Raw genomic sequence first — 17,159 nt, 5'->3', positions numbered from 1 at the left:
TTTGAAGACTCTTGACAAATAGATTAAAAAAGAGAGAGAGAGAAAGAGAGATTTAAAAATCTGCTTGTTTCATTGGTGAAAGACATTTGCATTTATTCATTTAAAGGATTTAGTTTGTTCTCTTGCCTTGTTCCTCTTTAGTACTTTCTGTTCCAATACACGGGAAGTTTGATCATTTTGATCAGCATAAAATATCTTTTATTTAGCAAACCAAACTTTCCAAATAGTTATGCATGGTGTTCTCAATCTGAAGGTGCTGTTTGCTTTGTTTAAATGCCTTGGACTGAGTAACTGTCATGATTTATATGCCTAAAAACACTTAGCCGACTCATCAAGAATAATGACTAATTCTACTTGGCCTTTCTAATATATAACTCAAATGAATTATAATGAATTTTATTTTTATTTAACAATATGCATTTATAAAAGAAGAATTCATAGCAAGGTTATGGAGAATTATTTTAGGTATCAGATAGCATCGTGATGATCTGAGCAAAAGATTAGTTTATAATTAGTACCAGTGCATATGAACCAAGAGTTAAAAAGTAATCTTACACAATAAATCAGGACTGGGTATGTTTTAAAAGGCAGGCTCTAGAACCCAACTGTCATTTCTAATAGATATGACCTTTTCTTCAGATAAACAAACATTATTTTCTCTCTTTAGGCTCAAGGAAGAGGCAAATAAAAGGTAAAGGAAATAAAGGGAATCTATGTAAGGCAAACATTTCTTTTTTGCATTATATCTTATCAATTAAATTGTGGCCTTTGTTATTATAAATGTAATGATTCATTAAACTATATTATGTAATATATTTTGACTTTATGGTTGAATTTTTATCATTTAGTACTCAGTGTTCATGCCTTCTTATGCAATTTTTGCAAGCCTTAACAGAATTTACCATAAAATGGATACCAGAAAGCCAAAGGCATAAAAAGTTATTTATTAAAATATACAGAAAGATGAACAGCATATACTTAATCTTTAAAAATATTTTAATCTTTGTGAATTGGTCATTATATTATAGTGTCCTTTGAGGGAAGGAAGTCTAAAAATTTAACTTCCCTTGCTGCCAAAGCTATTTTAAAGTGCCATATTATTCATTAAGCATTAATTAAAGAACAGCAGGATAATTAGTAGGATCATCAGTATTACAAGAAACATTAGGTTGCTCCAGAAGGGAGTAATTTAACTAGAAACAATCGAAATTTTTCTCAAATAGTGCAGCTGATAGATTAGAAAGTAAAGAAGAGAAAACAAACCAACCAACTTCCACTTAGGGGATACAGAGTTGATACCATTGTTTGGAAACAGGTACTTCTCTGTTTTCCAAAGGCAGAACCATAGAGCTCAATTAAATTCACTAACCCTCTAGAAATGAGACTCAGATTTGGAGAAGGCAAAACTCTTCCAATTCTCATTTAAAAGGCAATTATGTCATTAGTCTTAATTATGTGGCTTTGATTCGTATCTTAGAGAGGGTTTGAAATCCTATTGAATATGCTAAGTTTTATACTCACGGTGTAAATTCATAAACAGCCATCTTATTTGAATGTTAGCCACTGCTTAGGGTTCTCTATTAGTATCTTATCAAGTGCATTCTCAGATATACCTCTGACTAACATTTTTGGAACAATGTTGGTGAGTATATGAGAATAGCCGTGACCGCCATATTTCATCAGCCGATGCTTCGTGTGTATGTCATGTGCCATCAGAATTCGATCTTCATAGCCCTCATCCACCAGGAGACGCACCCTGTGAAAAATGTTAAGTCGTTATTTGGCATTTGTTTCACATTTGAAATGTTCAGGGTGCCTTAAACTTTTTACTCATAAACCTCATGCTTGTTGTAAAAGTCCTGCCTTCTATCGTGGCATGGGATTTGAGAGACCCTTAATAAATATTGTGTGGTGATGATAAAGATACTGCTGCATCCTGGTAGGAACATGATCCTTATTCTAAGCACATGGAAATTTCTAGCCTGTGCTATTTATGACATTGCCCAGCAATTCTGAACTAAAGATAGCTTCTAATAGGATGTGCCAGTTTGAATGAATGACCACTTTAGCATTTCACTAAATAACTTTGTTCTGCATTTGTATTCTGATCTCTGCTTTAAAGTATCTTCTTTTTTTGTGTGAATTCATTTTTTAGATCTCATTCTTCTGTTATCTAGCAAATAAAATCAATGACTGTTATGGAGTAAAACAGACAAACAAAAGGTATCTTTGAACAGGTAAAATATTCTGAGAGAAAAACCAAGGGGCTTGAGAGTGAACAATATAGTATATGATAAGCTAGCCAGTCATTTTAAACATGTGGGCAAAAGTTCTCTGTATTTTGAGCATTTTCCCTTTTGAAGTTTCTGAGAAGTCTGACATGATCTTCAAGCATTGCATTAAATTGACCATTAACAATTTATCTTCCTACCATTTCGACTACTGCTACAATAGTGAGGAATTCCTTTACATTGATAGCCAATTGATCACAGAACATTTTCTCAATGTCTATCTACAAATTGACTCCTCTTTGCTTTGATAGCTGCTGCAACTTTTGGTGAGTCACCTCCTGACAACTACCACTTGTATGTGTCTGAACTCTGGACTGCGTCTGTCTGGACTTTGTAGGTCTGTGATAACAAGAGATGCAACTTGGAGATAGAGACTCTTCTAGACGATTCTCCATATAGTCTCATTAGTCTGTTACTATGGAAAATGGACAGCCAGGCACTTCCTCTAGGGGGTAACTATTTGAAAGATATCCTTTTTGTTTCCGTAACATTTCTTGGCATTTGAGCCCACAAATAACATTTAAAAATGATGATGGAGCTCTGGTGGCATGGTCTGTCAGGAGCTGCACTGTATCTCTGGTGGTCTGGATCCAGCAGCAACTCCGTAAAGGAGAAGGATGGCAGTCTCCTCCTGTACAGTTTTCTGCCTTGGAAACCTAATGGAGGGTCAGCTATGAGTTGCTTCCCACTCCACAGTAATGAATTTTTATTTCAATGGTAAGCAAAAGGAGTCCTTGGTTGGTGCACACAGTTTATGTGAACTGAAAAGACAGTTAACCGAAAAGTTGGCGGTTTGAGACCACATTGAGGTTCCTTGGAAGAAAGATCTGTAGATCTGCCTCCAGAACATCAGCCATGAAAATCCCATGGAGCACAGTTCCATGTATCTGAATCAATTGAACAGATCTTGTCTTTTCAGGTCAGGAAACATAAGTCCCAGGAAAGAACTAATGTGGTTTGTTCAGAAACATGGGTTGATGCCACAAGCGCCCCAAGTGTGCTTCAACAGGCCATTTGTGTTACCAAGGGCATTTGCCTCACTGAAATTTATGTAACATTCTAAAATTCTGATCTTCAGTTACTTTTGGAACAAACTCTATTTAAGGGAATTATCTAAGAGAGTTACATGATTATGGGGGAAAAAAAGAGAAAGACTTGGCAGAACACATCCACAATGCTGAAACTTAGTAAAATAAATCTTGATCCACAACTGAAAAAGAAGAATCATAGAAGAGAAGATTTTGAGAGTACACGTTTTCCATTATACTTGAGAGCATTTCCTAAGGTTTTAATTTACTTTCCTTGTCTGAGGAAAATGATATTTTATTTAATACAAAGGCATCTTAAATGGATAACCAAATAATTACTGTAAGATGCCATATGTGTGACAACCCCCTGAAACACAAAATTACTGAACTGTGAAGCACTAAGAAAAGAACATAATGGGTAAGATACTCTAGTTTTAAAATAGCAAACATTTGAACTCACAAAGTCAAGAGTCTGGAGACTAGCTCTCTCACGAGAAAGATAATGCAATGGCTAGAGAGACATAATCATATCCTGACTATCGAGAAATCCGGCCCAGTCACTCCTGAAATAAGAGCGCCTCTCTCATATACGCTATTGTGTGGAAGAACAGTAGTTACAGATAGGCTGCCAGACGGGAAGAACCACTACAGATGAAAAGACAAAAAATTAAAGTAATTATAGAAATACAAATGAGTTAGTGTTTTGCAAACAAATATTAGGGAGAGACTACAAAGTGTGAAAAAGGCAGAGATATAATAAGATTTGAGAAGTGGAGCATAAGATTGAAAACAGGTGTTAGACACAGAATTTCTAGTGCTAAAAACCAGAGGTAGGCAGAAGCATGCTTCTGTGTTCTTGCACTTCAGAGCTAGATTAGTGTGGTTCAAAAAAGGGCTGCAGATGAATGACGAAAATAAACCTTTCAGGACTGCCTGAAAGGCGGAGGACAATGGAGTGCAGGAGCACACACAACTCAAAAAGGTCATCTGGTAATTATCACAGGCTGTGCTTGGGAGCTCAGGTAGTACAGTCTTGTAGAGAGCTGTGGTGTTAAACCAAAGGCTGCTGCTCATCTCTGATGGGTCAAATCCACCAGCAGCTCTGTGAGAGAAAAATGGGCAAGACTGTTAGAATTTACAGCCTTGGAAATTCAGTGGAGGGTCATTATGAGCTTTGAATTTGCACTTGGGTCAGAAGGCAGTAACAGAATTCTAGTTCAGTGACAAAACTCTTGCCTTCTATGCAGAAGACAATACTTTGGGAAGATGGACTATAGAGAAGAATGTGGCATCAGGATTGGAAGAAGACTCAACAACTGGTGTTATGCAGATGACACAACCATGTTTGCAGAAAGTGAAGATGACTCAAAGCACTTACTGCTGAAGATCAAAGACTACAGCCTTTAATATGGATTACATCTCAATATCAAGAAAACAAAAAATCCTTACCAATGGACAAACAGGCACCATCATCATAGATGGAGAATAGATAGAAGTTGTCAATGACTTCATTTTGCTTTGATCCACAATCAAAACTCAAGGCTGCAACAGTAAAAAAAATCAGTAGATACCTTGCATTGGGAAAAATTTGCTGTGAAGGACATCTCCAAAGTGCTAAAGAGCAAGGACATTAGTTTAAAGACTAAGGTGCACTTGACATAATTTAAAGACTAAAGTCCTATTAAAGCTCAAGTGTCAACTCTGCCATCAAGTCAGAACTGACTAGTAGCTAGCCATGAAGCTGGTTTTAAGAGGGTGTAAAGAAACAGGAGGAGACTGTCAATTTTTCACCTGCAGAGTAGCAAGTAGACTTATGAACCACTCCTCTTAGGGTTGGCAGTGTGATGTCTCACCCACTAGGCCACTAGCAAAGGCCTGATCTAAGCCATGATTGTTTCAATTGCTTCCTGTACATCTGAAAGTCAGACAGTGAAAAACCAAAGAAGAATTGCTCTTTGAATTGTGGTCCTGGTGAGGAGTATTGAATATACCATGAATCGCCAAAAGAACAACAAATGTGATCTGTAGGAAGTGCAATCAGGTGCTTCTTAAAGGCAAGAATGGTGAAACTTTGTCACACATACTTTGGGCATATTATCAGGAAAGGTAAGTCTTTGGAAAAAGACTTCATGCTGGTAAAGAAGTGGTTAACGAAAAAGAAGGGCCTCCACAAGATGGATTGGCAAAGGACTGTCACAATGGGCTCAAGCATATCAGAGATGGCAGAGGATGGTACAGAGTATGACAAGGTTTAGACCTGTTGTTCACAGGATCACCTTGAGTCATAGTTGATTTGAAGGCACATAAACCCAACAGCAATAACATGTTTGAGGCCTGGATTTGATTCCTGATCAGCTATTTCATGCTGATGTGCCTCTTGTATTGGTGCCATTTATCTGCCAGTGGAGGTAAAAATTAGCCAATAAAAATATCTATGACTCAAAACAGTCCAATTCTCAACTGGAGATGTTTCATCTCATCGTGCAGAGATAGGATCACCATAATTTAGAGGTCAGTTTAATAGCAGCTCACAACAACTTCTAACAAATGATAGAATGGATAGTTTTAATATAAGGGAGATTTAACCACATATACAAAACCACATACTTGCAGATATACATAAACATATAGATGGATAATTTTTGTTGCTATATATCCAGAATTTTTGCATTTGGCATTATAGAGGAAAACAGAAATTAAGTTCTCCATCTAATAACCTGTCTACTACAAAGGCATAAAGGAAAAGGAAGCAGGTCCTGCGTACAAAAACATCAACTGGATAACGTGTTGAGTGCCACAGGAAATCATGTTTTTTGAGACCATAAAAAATTAGAAAAACATACCATACCACACCACACCACACCACCCCACACCACTCCACACCACCCCACACCACACCACACCACACCACACCACACCACACCACACCACACCACACCACACCATACCATTTGAAATTACAGATACAAGAAAAAAGCCTAAGTGGCATATTGTCACACTTCTAACTGACAGGACAGTGATTCAAATCCAGCAGCTGCTTCATGGAAGAAGGATGGGTAATCTCTTCCTATAAAAATTTACAGCCTTGGGAACTCAGTGGAAGGCGGCTATCAGTCAGACTTGACTTGATAATGAAAGGAGCCCTGGTGGCAGAATGGATTAAGCACTGTGCTGTTAATTGCAATGTTGGTGACTGGAATCCAGCTACTTTGTGGGAGAAAAATGAGGCAGGCTGCTTTTGTAAAGATTTACAGCCTTGGAAACCCTATTGGGCACAGTGCTCCTCTGCCCTAAGTTGTTGTTTTTATGTACAATCCAATCAGAACCGACCTACTGCTGACCCGCCAGGGGCTTTTCAGAGGCAGTAAACTGCACAGGAGACTGTTCATTTTTCTCCTGAAAAGCAGCTAGTGGGTTCAAACCACATACCATTGAGTTGGAAGCTCAATTCCTTACCTCTAAACCACCAATGGGATACTGTAAGTCAAAACAGACATAAGGGGTTTGGTTTTGGGATTTATAAAGCGTGAACAAATATCTCCTGAGAGAAGTATGGCCAGAATACTCCTTAGCAGCCAAAGTGGTGAGAAATTATCTTAGACACTTTGAGCATGTTATAAGGAGGGGTCAATCCCTGGAGACATCGGCTTGGTAAAAAAAAAAGGGCCTCAAGGAGGCGGATTAACACTGTAGCTTTAACAATGGACTGTAAGAGAACAGTAATTGTGAAGATGGCAAAGTACTGGATAGAATTTCATTCTGTTGTATATAAAGTTACTATGAGCTAAACCCAACTCAACAGTGTCTAACAATGAATTAAGAAGATTCACCTCTGTGCATGGTACAAGATAGTAGTGACTAAGAGAATACAACTATTCAGTTGTATTGAATGCTGTTACTGGGCAAAATAAAGAATATAAAAAGGAAACAAAAAAAGCAAAAGTCTGTCAAAGAACCTGTTTGAGTACTGAAGAAACAACAACAACAAAATTACCTACTGTCATTGATCAAATCAAAGTTTGCTCACATAGACTGTTTCCTTCCTTATATAACTAGTGTAGCATTTATCAACTAGATAATGATATTAAACTGGAAGCATGTTTTTTGTTATTGAGGTCATCCAGGAAGTGTGCTAATACATAGTTGGCTAGAGGCGTACAGATCTAAAGGTCTACCATCCCAGGGAGGGGACCCAAGGTGATTCATCTGTGGCCACTGGTTAAGACAGTCCCCTCAATCAGAGTGCACATATGTTCAACCACCAATGCTTGAAATTTCTTGGCTCTGCTTAACAACTCCAATTTTGCTATCATTTACACGTGAGTTTTCTATACTCATAACCATATTCTGCTTCAATGACCCCCCCTGAAATACCAAATTTCAAGTCCCCAGAGTGATCACAAGGTCCAAGTTTCAACTTAATTACTTTCCCTCTACTATCTATGCTGGCCACTTCATTGACACCTCTAGTTACCATTCCCTGCAACTCTGTCCTATATATCTTCCTATTCCTCCCAGATGTTCCTTCTTTTCAACCTGGACTCCATAACTTTCATATCAATTGTTCACTTGTTCCCTAAAACCACATCTTTCATGCAAAACGTAAACCCTGGGTCTCAGTTTTCATTTTCTGCTTCTGTCCTCTGCTGGCCTACTGGTAAGAAGCTGTCCTACAATCACAAAGGCATATGGTTTGAATCCTCCAGCTGCTCCACAGGAGGACGGGCAATCTCCTCCCGTGAGATGAATAGCACCTGAAAATCCAATGGAGGGTCAGCTATGGGTCAGTTTTGACTCTACAGCAAACAACAACAACAACAACAATACCAACATCCACAATCTTCTCTGGTTCTACTACCAAAATTGAAAACATCTATACAGAAAGGCAATCAACAAATCACATGCATGGGTGCGAATGTAGATATGAACTCTAATCTCAATTGAGTCTTACACACAGCATGACCCTGATTAGTATCTCTCTCACACGCCCGGCAGTCATTTGTAGGCTCCATCCTCCAGTACAAGTTCCTGCACTGACTCTTCTCTCCTTTCTCAGGAGGTGAAGGTGTCTGCTTCACTGGGACAGTAAAGAACACCTGGACATATTTGCTCAGTTTCTTGTTCTCCTTGTTAAGACATTTATCTGTATTCATTCTTGTTACGACTTTGTCTTCTCTCATTGCAACAGAGAAAATATCTTTTTTCAAGCTTTGATTTAATTCCGAGATTGGGGATTTGCCCTAATATTATTTCTACTTTTTTAAAAAAATATTAACATCTATTTGATAGTTGCATATTCTGCACCATACTCTCAGCTAAAAACTGAGTATTTTATTCCATATAAATTCAACAGTCCTATAGAATAAGCAAGGAACTCGTATAGTAGCGGTAAGAAGCTGTACTGCAAAACCAAAGGCATGCTATTAAAATCTACCAGCTGCTCCACTGAGAGAAAAATGGATAGTCTCTTCCCATGCAATTTACTGCTTCTGAAAACCTTCTGCAGGGCAAGCTATGGGTTGGTTCCAACTTGACAGCACGTAACAACAACAATGAACGAGCACTACTATAGAAGATCAAAGACTGTTGTTATGTGCCATCAAGGTGTCTTCAACTCATAGTGACCCTATGTACAATAGCTCTGAAGCCTGCCCTGTCCTGAGCTAGTCTCACTGACTCCAACACATCAACCTTTATTGCTCCAGTCACTGTGTCAATCCATCTTATCAGCGGTCTTCCTCTCCTGCGCTGTCCCTCCACTCTTCTGAGCATGATATCCTTCTCCAAGGATAGGTCCCTCCTAGCCGTGTGCCCAAAGTATGTGAGATGGAGCTTCAAAATCCTAGCCTTCGAGCAGAAACTTGGCTTCACCCTCTCCAAGGCAGACCTATTTGCATTCTTTGCAGTCCACGATATGTTCAAGACTCTTCTACAGCACCAAAATGTAAAAAGGCATCAATTCTTTTTCTGTTATCCTTAGTCATTGTCCAGCTCTCTGATGCATAGCAAGTAATTGTGAAGACCATGGCCTGGATCAGGTGCATCTTAGTCTCTAGACTGACATCATTGCTTCCCAGTACTCTGGAGAGGTCTTTGATTTTCCCAGTGCAATTCATCTTTTGATTTCCTGACAAGAGTGTTGATTGTGGAGGTGAGCAAGTTGTAATTGTTAACTACCTAAATCTCTTTTCCATCTATCATAGTGCTGCCAATTGGCCTAGTGGTGAGTATTTTGTCTTCTTGATGTTGAACTTATATCCATATTGAAGACTATAGTCTTTGATCTTCTCCAGCAAGTGCTTCAGTTCCTCCTCCGTTTCAGCAGGCAAGGTTGGGTCATCTGCATAACATAGATTCTTGACGAGTCTTCCTCCAATATTGATGCCACATTCCTCCTCATAAAGCACCACCTCCCAAATGATCTGCTTTGCATATAGATTTAAAATGTATGGAGACAGGATGCATCTCTGATGCACTCCTTTCCAGATTTTGAACCATGCAGTAAGTATTTCCTTGCTCTGTTCTATCAAGAATATCACTGAAAAGGAATGTAAAAGGTCATACAAAGACAGAGAAAGAAGACGACCAAAATGGATGTCAGAAGAAACTCTGAATATTACACTAGAGCACTGAGAAGCCAAAGCAAAGGGAAGAAATCAAGAAGTTAAGGACCTGAACAGAAGATTTCAAAGGAAAGCTCGAGAAGACAAAGAAAACAAAGTATTATAATGAATGTGCAAGAAGCTGGAGTCAGAAAATCAAACGGGCCAAACTTGCTCAGCATTTCTTAAGCTTGAAAAAACTAAAGAACAAATGCAAGCCATGAGTTGCAATACTTAAGAATGCTATGGGCAGAATATGGAATGACCCAGGAGGTATTAAAAGGACAGAAAGAGTATACACAGTCACTGTACCAAAAAGAATTTGCTGACACAGAAGAATTTCAAGAAACAACATATGATCAAGAAGCATTGGTGATGAGGGAAGAAGTGTAGGCTGCTCAGGATTTGGCAAAAAAATAAAGCCCCAGGAATTAATGGCATACCAACTGATGTACTTCAACATACAGAAGCTGCCCTTGGTGTGCTCACCAGGTTGTGACAAGAAGTCTGAAGGAAAACTACCTGGCCATACATAAATATGGAAGAGATCCATATTTATTTCCATTACAGGTGACCTGACAGAGTACGGAAATTATTGAACAATATCATGAATATCACATGCAAGTAAAATTCTGCTAAAGATCATAAAAAAACGACTTAAACAGTACATCAACAGAGAACTACCAGAAATACAAGCTGGGTTTAGAAGAAGTTGTGGCTCTAGAAACATTATCACCAATGTCTGACGGTTCTTGGTAGAAAGCAAAGAGTACCAGATAAATGCTTATCTGTGTTTCATTGACTATGCAAAGGCATTTGACTGTGTGGATCACAACAAATGGTGGCTAATCTTGAGGATCAAAGACTACAACCTTCAATAGGGATTGCATCGCAACATCAAGAAGACAAAAATCCTCACCACTGGATCAATAAGCAACATCATGATAGATGGAGAAAAAATGGAAGTTGTCAACAATTTCATCTTTCTTGGATCTATAATCAACACCCATGGTATTAGCAGTCAGGAGATCAGGAGATGCATTGAATTGGAAAAGTCTGCTGTCAGGGACTTCTCCAAAATTGCTGAGGAGTGATGATGTCAGTCTGAATAGGAAGGTGCACCTGATTCAGGCCATGACCTTTCTAATCACTTGCTATGCATCTGAGAGCTGGACAGTAAATAAAGATGACAGAAGAACTTCTGCCATTGAGCTGTGGTGTTGGAAAAGAGTACTAAATGCCCCATGGACTGTCAAAAAATAAACAGATACAGCTTGGAGAAAGTGCAGCTAGAATGCTCTTTGGAAGTAAAGATGACAAAGGTTTGTATCACATACTTCGGGCATGTTGCTAGGAGAGGCTGTTCCTTGTAAAGGGACCTCATGCTTGGAAAAGTGAAGGGTCAGTGAAAGAGAGGAAGCACCTCAAAACAATGGCTGCAGCAATGGGTGCAAGTGTATCAGAGATGGTGAGAATCACACAGAATAGGACAGAGTTCAGATCTGTTGTTCATAAGGCCACTACTATGAGTTGTACTTGACTTGACAGCACCTAACAACAACCATGGATCATTCATTCTTTGTGTACTTGCTCTCAGTCATAAAAACATTGCTCAAGTCTGAACAATATCTTCCTTTGATCCCATGATGTATATAAGCCTCAGACTTATGTTCTTACTTCCCTTTACTACAAAAGTTCTTCACATTCTCTCTTCTTCCTTATCTCCCACTTATCCCTCAAATCTTCTTTACTGATTGTGAAAAAAGAGCATCCTGATTGTGGAATTCAAGGGTACTTTTTACTTGATGTCTGCCCCACTCAAGAGCTGCTGAAGCCCTTTTGCTTTAAACATTTCTTTCCATCAGCTTCCATAAGAACGCACTCTCCTGTTATTCTTATCACTTTGAAAATGCCTACTTGACTTTGTTCTTGAGTCACTTTTCCTGAGCTCATCCGCTAAATGTCAGTGCTCCCCAGGGCTCTGTTCTCCTCCTTTCCTCTGCGTGATCTCGCTTATTCTCATGATTCTATCACATATAGACCAGCACTGTGTATATTTATGTCTTGGCTCAAATTCTGCCCTGAGCTTTACTCTCATCTCTGGGGCACACTGAAGAGCAATACTTGGGTTTTCCCCAAATGAAATTCGTTATTATCAATTTCATATCCATTTTTTCTCCCAGAATCCATAAATTGGTGCACTCTATTTTCATATCACAATGTAAACTAAAACCAAAGCAGGTAGGCATTCTTACTCCAAGATTTCCCACTCGGTTGCAAAGAAGAACTTCTACAAATGTATATTTCATTTTACTGTACTTTCTTTTATTGTATTTCATATAATTTTTTTTTTAAATAAACAAAGAGTGTGACAACCCTGCATTGATCAAGCGTATGTGTGTGTCATTTTTCTAGTAGCATGTACTCACTTTTTTGACTTGGTGTCATATTTTGGTAGTTCTCATAATAATTCTAACTTTTTCATGAAGTGGTACAGCACTGATCTGTTAATTTGCTGTACAGAAGAAACTTGGTATTGCTGTGATGCTCAACGCTGTGCCATTGTTGTCTCTAATGCCCTAACGGTTACCCATGGTGGATAGTGTTTCGTGGAGCTCCCAGATTAAGACATACTTGAAAGGGGTGGCATCCACTTCCAAACAACATGCCTGCAAAAACTCTATGAACTTGGAGAAACTAGTTATAAACCAGGATTACAGTCTTTTGTTCATAGGGTCTCTATGAATCGTGAGTGACTCGATGGCACTTGACAACAAACACACTGTACCCATAGGGAGCACAGGTGGCTTAATAGTAAGGAATCTTGCTGCCAATGCTAAGGTATATGGTTCAAATCCACTGGCTGCTCTGTGTAGGAGAAAGATGGGTAATCTCTTCCTGCATGTTTGACTGACTCTGAAAACCCACTGGAAGGTGAGCCATGGATTGGTTCTGCATTGACAGTACACAACCACAACATCTGCACACTTAATAGACTACATTATATTGTTATTACTGTTAAGTGCCATTTGAGACTGACTTTCATATGCACTTGGAAATCAGACAATTCAGGTGACTTTGCTTTCTCATAATATGTGTTTTCTTGTGATGGTCTAGAACAGAATCCAAGACATATCCAAGGTATATCTAAAATAATTTACTTTCACTGTTTCACATGATGTTTGGCCTCCAGGCATAATATTATTTTCACAATTAAATAGCAATTATCATCACACTAGTGAATGCTTTCAATGCACATTGCAACTGTATGGTGTGACTGATGACTTACTTTAGTGTGGTTAAGGTGAGAAAAAAGTAGCATATTTCACAAGGGGTAAAAAGAGGAAAATGTCTTGTTTTCTTAGTATCATGGTAGGGTTAAGTTTTATCTTGTTCCCTGTCAGCTGTCCATCTGTACTGAAATTCTAAGTCTCCACTAAGCTTCTACCTGCTTAGGATGACTCATTTTCTCTAGAAATAACATAGAGAGATTTTCTCCCTGACACAGCATAGGTATATTTTCTTCTATAATCTCTGATTCAGCCTGCTTACTGTTTTCTGAATCTTTGCTAATATTCACCCATATATGATGTTCAGAGAGTGCTAGTAAGAGTGAACACATGGAGAGATTTCACCATATTTACCTTCTAATTCTTTTATTATCATCAGGCATATCAGTATCTGGGTCGAGTTGATAAGTAAGAAATCCAGTACCAAAGAGATCATATTCCAAGTAACAGCCGAGTTGAGCAAACTCTAGAAGTTTCTTCTTATCAAGCAGTGTCCTAGAAACAATAAAATAGACAGATTGATATGATTATATGCTTTTCACATTTGAAGATTAAAAATTCAAAGTTCAGTTTGTTCTATAACATAGTGTAAGTCAAATAACAGAACTTTTGAGTTTGTTCTTATGATATCATGATAAAATAGTTCAATTATATAAAATAACTTACTTCTCAAAAAGGGAGTTTCCCCCTCCAACACGTTCCTTAGGAAACTATTACAGACTCTTTTATTAGGCTATAATTACTCAAAAATAATTCTGTAATTCTCTTTCAGAACTGTTTTCAAGTTACATCCCTCAATTTTTTGCAAGTAATTAATAGGGTAAATTTTTGCAAATAATCAATAGGGTACATTTTCATGCTCTGAATACTGTGAATTTTAGAAAATATAAAAGAAAATTTAGCCTCAGACCTGGTAAATTATATGAATAAAACAAATTTGAATTAAAATAGAAATAAAATAGGGTTTTGTCTTAAGGTCACAGGGCTGATTTTCTTGTAAAGTTTCTAACTCAACTCTGTCATTCAGTTGGTTTTCAAGAGGTTGTAAACAACCCAGGAGGAGATTTTCCATCCTGCTCTGTCAGAGCTGCTGGTGGATTTGAACTACCAGAGAGATGCTGTCTTTAGGATAGCAGTGCAACTCTTTACAGACTAGGCCACCAGAACTCCCTAAAATTCATAATGTTGTTAGGTGTTGTCAAGTCAACTACTATAGTAACCCTAGGAATGAGGCACCTGAACTTTGCCATCTCTTTGTGTACAATTCATGAAGTCATTTTAAAATTACTCCCTAAGCCTATGCGAATACCACTCCAGTGTTTATTATTTTTCCCCGAAGAAATAATATTAATATAAATATTTATGTTTGACTGTGCTTATCTTTTAATACAATGAATTATTTTAGAATTATTTTTACTGATGTCTTTTCATTTCAATTGATATTATACTTAATATATCACTGTTTTAGAATATAAGGCTATGTAAGTGAATAGTAAAAGAAAGAAGTGCAGGATAAAAATAGCAGACCCACAAGGGATATTCTAAAGCAAGAATAGATGTTTACAAGAAACTTAGACTGTATCAAGTAAGAAGGCATGGCTGGATTAAGGTAACCTGAAAATGCTGTTGTAAAGATTCAGTCCTATTAGAAAAAAAAGTAAAAAAATCTAGGAGAAAATACACCCGCTGGACATCACATACAACGAATTGAAAACTAAGAGGAAAGGGAGGTTTAAAGACTGAGAACTGCCCTGTAGAGTTGGGATACCAGTTAAGCATATCTTGTTTATAGAGCTCTGGTGGCTTAGTATGTCGGGGGTTGTGCTACCATCCCAAAGGCTGTGTGCCCCTCTAGTGGTTCAAATCCACTAGCAGCTCCAGTGTGATTTACAATCTCAGAGACCCTGTGAAAGATCTGCTCTAACTCAACCACAATGAGATCTGAGTTACTATCTTATTAGAGTTTTATTAGCCCTGATGTTATATATTTTGGCAACTATAGGATGCAAGGATTAAAGGGCCATTATATGTCTATATATCTGCTTTAAGAGGTGTCAGAAGTATTTTCAAAGCATAGGAGGACTAATGAAGTCTCTGTGTGTCACAGGTGCCAGAGATTTCTGCTTTCCTGGGACGCTTCCTGGACTGTGACTATTGACTTTCAATCTGAGCCATCATATCTGAGGAATGGCTCACTCCTCTTTATTCCAGTCACCCATTTAGCATAATTTATACTTAACAATACTGTTTTAGGCAAAGAGGCTAAAAAAATCTTTCCTTTACTGTATAAAATGAGCATTATTTCTGAACTGTCTTCTATTAATACTTCTCTATTTCCATCTTCCTACCATGGAGACCATCAATTGCCTCCAAAATTACTAGCCTCAAAGAATATGTCTTTCTCTAGTAAACATATTCCGTTTTCTTCAGAAAACATACTTAGAAAGAAATTAAACACACTTAAAGAAACACGAGGGAGAAGAGATAAATTTACTATTTTCCTTTTGTGTCAATTTTATCAATGTTGTAAATTACCCAACACAGACAAGGTAAGGGAGGGAAGCAAAGGGGAGGATGGATGCCAGTAACAAATTGAAAGTTTATATCTTAGCTCTTAGTACCTTGCCCTCCCTGTGGCTTAATGCCTTGATGGGATTGTTGTTGTTGTTAAGTGCTATGGAGTCGTAGATGATACATAGTGACCCTATGAACAAAAGATCTGAACACCTGTATAACTTTCATCATTTCTCTAAGTTCATAGAGTTTCCGGAGGCAAGCCATTTCAGAAGTGGATGCCACTCCTGCTTCCAAGACTGTTTTAAATTGGGAGTTCCACCAAACACTGTTCACCATGAGTTGGATAATCATTATCACATTGGACACATCAGTGTGACAGTGTTTAGCATCACAGCAACCACAAGTTACCTCTGTACAGCAAATGGGCAGACCAGTGCTATGCCACTTAGAAGAATATTTGACCAAAACCAATAAAAAGCAGGCCTGAGGGCCGCAGATTAAAATCGCCCACCTTTAGCTTGGCTTTCTATCTACTAGGCCAACAGAGCTCTTTATGACACACAGGCAATTCTATGAACAACAGACCTAACCCTTGCCCCATTCTACACCATCCCCACAATCCGAGACATTCTCGAACCCATTGTTAAAGTCCATCGTGTTCAGGATCTTCTTTTCTTCTCTGACCTCCCACTTCTCTCAGCTTGATGTCATTTCCCAATGATTGGAAACATAACTGTATTGAGATATATATCAGAGAAAAGTCCTCACAGTAAATGAAAAGCCATAAGGAAACCATAACTATGACTTTATTCCAACTGAAAACAAGAAGGGAAGTTGTTTTGTCATCATCATGGCAATTGTTGCTGTTGTTGTGTGCCAAAAAGCTGGAATAGACTCATAGAGACCCTCCAGATGGTTTACAGAGGCTATAAATAACAGGGGAAGAGACTGTCTACCTTTTTTTTCCTTGGAGTATCTGGTGGATTTGAACCACATGGCTTAGAGTTGGCGACACAACTACTTACAACTAGGACACCAGAGCTCCTATCATAATAAGAGATGACAGGTATAAGGACTACCCCATGTCCCTATCACCCATCTGTCAGTTCCTCCTAATGTTATGTCTTGCATGTTGGGATGCTAGATGCTGTGCCAACAGTCTCAAAGATCAGCAAGGTCACTCATGGTGGATGACTTTCATCAGAAATTGCAGATTAAGAAAGGCTAGAAAGAAGTCTAGTGATTTACTTCTGAAAATGAACCACTGAAAATTTTATAGACCACTACTTACTTTGACTTTCCCATGGCAATACATGTTCTAATTTCCTGGCTGCTGGTGCCGAGAGTGTTGACTGTGGAGCCAAGCAAACTGAAGCTGTGAACAATCTCAATCGCTTCACCATACATCCTGGTGCTGCCAATTGGCCCAGT

At 38.3% G+C, this 17,159-nt stretch overlaps 1 protein-coding gene across 2 annotated transcripts in view; it reads right to left on the bottom strand.

The window, feature by feature from the left end:
* Positions 1-1,545: 1,545 nt before the first annotated feature.
* Positions 1,546-17,159, bottom strand: part of PTER (phosphotriesterase related) — an 86,310-nt gene continuing 70,696 nt past the window's right edge. The window contains exons 3-4 of one of the 2 annotated variants that reach the window (XM_006894292.1): positions 13,566-13,706; positions 1,546-1,756 (exon numbers count right to left, since the gene is read on the bottom strand). In XM_006894292.1, coding sequence (XP_006894354.1) covers positions 1,546-1,756; positions 13,566-13,706 — 352 coding nt within the window. The remainder of the gene's footprint in view (positions 1,757-13,565; positions 13,707-17,159) is intronic. The other variant, XM_006894293.1, reaches the window with a different exon arrangement.

This window comes from Elephantulus edwardii, unplaced genomic scaffold (genome assembly GCF_000299155.1).
Source record: "Elephantulus edwardii isolate Elephantulus edwardi_28Jun2011 unplaced genomic scaffold, EleEdw1.0 scaffold00139, whole genome shotgun sequence".
Lineage (NCBI taxonomy): Eukaryota > Metazoa > Chordata > Mammalia > Macroscelidea > Macroscelididae > Elephantulus > Elephantulus edwardii.
The sequence above is the reverse complement of the archived record's forward strand: the minus strand, read 5'-3'. Positions and strand labels throughout refer to the sequence as shown.